At 34.4% G+C, this 3,917-nt stretch overlaps 1 protein-coding gene across 1 annotated transcript; it reads left to right on the top strand.

Moving 5' to 3' along the window:
* The first annotated feature begins 402 nt into the window (after nucleotides 1-402).
* Nucleotides 403-3,203, top strand: LOC121895740 (CMRF35-like molecule 5). Its single transcript, XM_042409162.1, has 5 exons — nucleotides 403-442; nucleotides 725-1,069; nucleotides 2,259-2,348; nucleotides 2,921-3,028; nucleotides 3,113-3,203. The coding sequence occupies exons 1-5, from the start codon at nucleotides 403-405 to the stop codon at nucleotides 3,166-3,168; spliced, it is 639 nt and encodes a 212-aa protein (XP_042265096.1). The 3' UTR covers nucleotides 3,169-3,203.
* The last annotated feature ends 714 nt before the right edge of the window (nucleotides 3,204-3,917 follow it).

Raw genomic sequence — 3,917 nt, 5'->3', positions numbered from 1 at the left:
AAAGATGTCACTTTTGTGTAAAATGGTGTTCTGATTAAAAGGAAGTGACTTAAATCATATTTATTTATTTAGCACCTCAATGCAGTTACAGTGTAAAAGAGGCTTACAGCAATGTCATGATACCACAGATGTTCAAACAAGTTCACATGCTTCTATCGCTCAGCATCATTTTTATCATCATATTGTGGGTGTTGATAAATGCAAATTTGATCAGGGCCATGATCTAAAAAGAGATCAAATACAGATCAGGTGTGTGTCCAAACCAAAGAGTGGGAGGGATAAATTAAATCGAGCATCTTCAGCTTCCTGATTGATCAGACGGACAGAGACTGGAAGTAGTGAAGTGACATAGGCAGTTCTTCTGCAGTTTAATGATTTTTCTCCATCAGAATCAAATCCAGCATGAATATCCACCATGCTTTCTTCTTCTGCTTCTTATCAGGTGAGGACTGATTACTGGACTGTCAAAAATCTTTGAAGTGTTGATCATGACTGTTTTGTTGCTTCTTGTTTAAATATCTGATTGTTGTCTGATGAATTGTGTTACTATGACGCAGGGTCTCTATAATATAAGGGAATCTACTCCTAATCTATCAAATATGATTTAACTGTGGTGCCGCCCCATGTTGACATTCAGATACAGTGATAATCTCCTAACCCCAACTCTAAGTCAACATTACAGAAAGTGCTGACCATCATTATTGACTGTTCATTATTTCAACAGCACTGTGTGATGGAAACACTGGTCTCGTCAATGCAACAGTACTTGTCCACACTGAAGGAGGAAGTATCACAGCTGCATGTCCCTTCACTTTCTCTGGAAGAAGAAAGTTCCTCTGTAAGGGGGAATGTAGAGATGAAGACGTTCTGGTTCAAACAGATGGCGACAGAGCTCAGAGGGGCAGATACAGCATCATATATAAAGAGGGAACTTTTCCAGTGTCTTCTTCAGTTCTGTTTGTGGGCATCACACAGCTGACCAAGTCGGACTCAGGACGGTACTGGTGCGTTTTGGAAAGACCTTTCTTTCCAGATTCATACAGAGAGTTTGAGATCAGAGTTACAGATGGTGAGTTTCTTTATAATCTGTGTACATTCTGTTCAGTCAAGCTCAGTTTTAATTCCTTTGAAAATTTGAAAACCTGATAATTAAGAAATATTTGATTTGATATTTGATTATATTAAGTGTCCCAAACACAGATCTGCTGCAGCATCTCCAGGGTTAGACGAGGTTAAGTTTGGTAACTTAGTAAGCATTCATTTGGTGTCAGAACTTTAAAGTTGAAACTGAGCTACTGCAGGTTTCATAATGTTCCAACAGCATTTAAATGATTATATTTTCATATATCCTAATATTGACTGCTTACTGTTTAAAGAAACATATATAAATCTCCAATATGAACTCAGTTTCTACTGTAGGGATGCTGATCTTAACTACACATTTAAATATAGTTGTTTACATACTAAGAAACTTAAACCTCAATGTTTTAACATTAATGTTCTAATACAGAGTATCTACAGGTGACATATATATATAAAAACACAGTAACCGGTGGTGGTCAAATCTGGCTCAAACTCCACTTGCCTAGTCTTATTTCATTTCTATTTTCTGGTGACTGGACACAAAGTTTTCACAGTTCACTGACAGCTGCTGTTGTTTTAAATATCCTATATTTAGTTTATATTTACCACAGCACATTTTAATTCCTGCAAATGTTTGCAAACGCCTAGTTATGACCAAATATGATGACCTAAATGGTTATTTCTACAGAAAAAATTAAGTTGAGCATGTTGCACATAATAATAATAATGATGATGATGATGATGATAATTATAAAAAATAATGATGACAACAACAACAACAATAACAACAACAACAACAACAACAATAATAATAATAATAATATAGTTGAATTAACTCAGTGTTGACAGTGTCAACAGAAACTGGACATTATAAGCTTCATAAAGGCAGGATTTGTTACAAGGTTGTTGTATTGAATTGTATAAAACACAGATCTTCATGATATTGTGTCCACCAAATAAACTGACTAAACTGTGACAACACACTGCAACTAATTTGAATATTATTGCTCAACAATGATTTACTGACTGTGTTAATTTTTATATTTCAGTTGAATATCATTGCTGTTTTAATAGAAATTGCTTGTGTGCAACAAGATGAGCAGCATCTCGCTCTTTTCATCACTATTAGTGCATGTATGTGATTGATTTTCACTGTGTTTTTTTGTCAATCACAGCTCCGGCCACTTTCCCTGAAAACCTGAAGCTGCCTGAGCAGCAGCAGAATGAGGAGATAACAGCTGCAGCTGCAGCTCACAGAATTAAAGGTTCAAACACCAAAATCAGTGGGATTCATCTTCTAGACAATATGAATGTCTGAACAAAATTTCATATCAATGTTTCCAATAGTTGAGATGTTTCAGTCTGGACCAAAGTGGTGGACTGACAGACTGACATTTCCATCACCAGAGCCACGGCACTAGCTAAAAACTCAACCATGAGACACTATATGTTTACTTTATTAACATTTAACCAAAACCACAATCGTTCACTGAACCAAAGTGTTTCTGTAGCCTAAGCCTGCAACCACACTTGGATCTCAGAATTCAAATCGTGGTCTCCTGTGTCAAAGTCCTGCTTATATGACGATCATCCACCCCGACCACCTCCCTATGACTTGCACAGAGTTTCCATTAAAGCATATCAAAGGAAAACAAATGTGTAGTATATAAACGTAAAGTCTAGGAGCCAGGGTTGTCTAATTTAATGAAACCAATGTCAGTAATATTTTTCTCATTTATTACTATTGAGTTCAAGTACCATAAGTTCCTATTTTTGACCCTGTATACTCACCTCTTCTCTCCTCCTTTTCTCTCTTTTTCCCCACTCTTGTTCAAAGTCTCTCATCCAGGTTACATCCTGCCTCTGGTTGTAAGTGTCACTATGGGTGTGCTATTTGCTTTTGTTGTCTTCTTGTTCCTGAACAAATGGAAGAAAAGGAAGGATGGTGAGTTATCCTACAGCCCAATATTAATAAATATTCAGTAAAACCAAAAACAGAAACGTGATCATTGTACTTTGTGCTCCACAGGTTTGACCACCGTCTCACAGCAGAAACATGAAGGTGACTTACTTCACCTCACTTGATGTATTTCAATTCAGATTTTGGATCCAGATTCATGTGTACTGTCTTCATCTCCATGATAAAACACTTTTTTCTCCCGGTTTACCACCAATGATGAATATGCAGACTCCACTTCTCCAGCTGTAGATGCATCCAGCAGGAATCAGGACAAAATCTACTGTAACCTCTAATCTTTATTTTTTTGCAGTAAAAATCTTTAATTTTTATCTTTTACTTAAATGTATTTTGCATAAATATACTTTGAAGTAAAGTATTTTAGTTATATTTTTAAATTATGGTAAAACAACAGCATATACTATAATTGGCAGCGTTTTAGTTTTTTGTTGTTGTTATTTTCTTTTCTTTTTTTTGCTTTGTTTTACATATGTTATTCTTCTGAAATGATTGCAAACATGAACTGTAAATTGTTAAATTACATTACATCTTAGAATTGAAAACTAGTTTTCTCTCATTTTAATTTTGCATTTTAAACTTCTTAGAAGCATATTCATTAATATTCTTATCATGTTCTTATAATGTTCCCAATAGTACATATATTAAATATATTTGTATGATTTACTTTGTTTGTACTTTGAAAAGAACATTTTCTAATTTATATTTTATTTTCAAAAATAAACGTTTTCCATCGTGATTAAACCATTTACAGTATTCGTACTTCTTTCTTATAAGAATTTATATTACAATTGCATTAAATTTATGTTTTAACATTGTTATTGATTCATATTAAGAGTCTAGATTCAAAAAGAATATT

This window comes from Thunnus maccoyii, chromosome 4 (assembly GCF_910596095.1).
Source record: "Thunnus maccoyii chromosome 4, fThuMac1.1, whole genome shotgun sequence".
Lineage (NCBI taxonomy): Eukaryota > Metazoa > Chordata > Actinopteri > Scombriformes > Scombridae > Thunnus > Thunnus maccoyii.
Note: the sequence above shows the minus strand (reverse complement) of the source record. Positions and strands in the feature narration are given on the sequence as shown.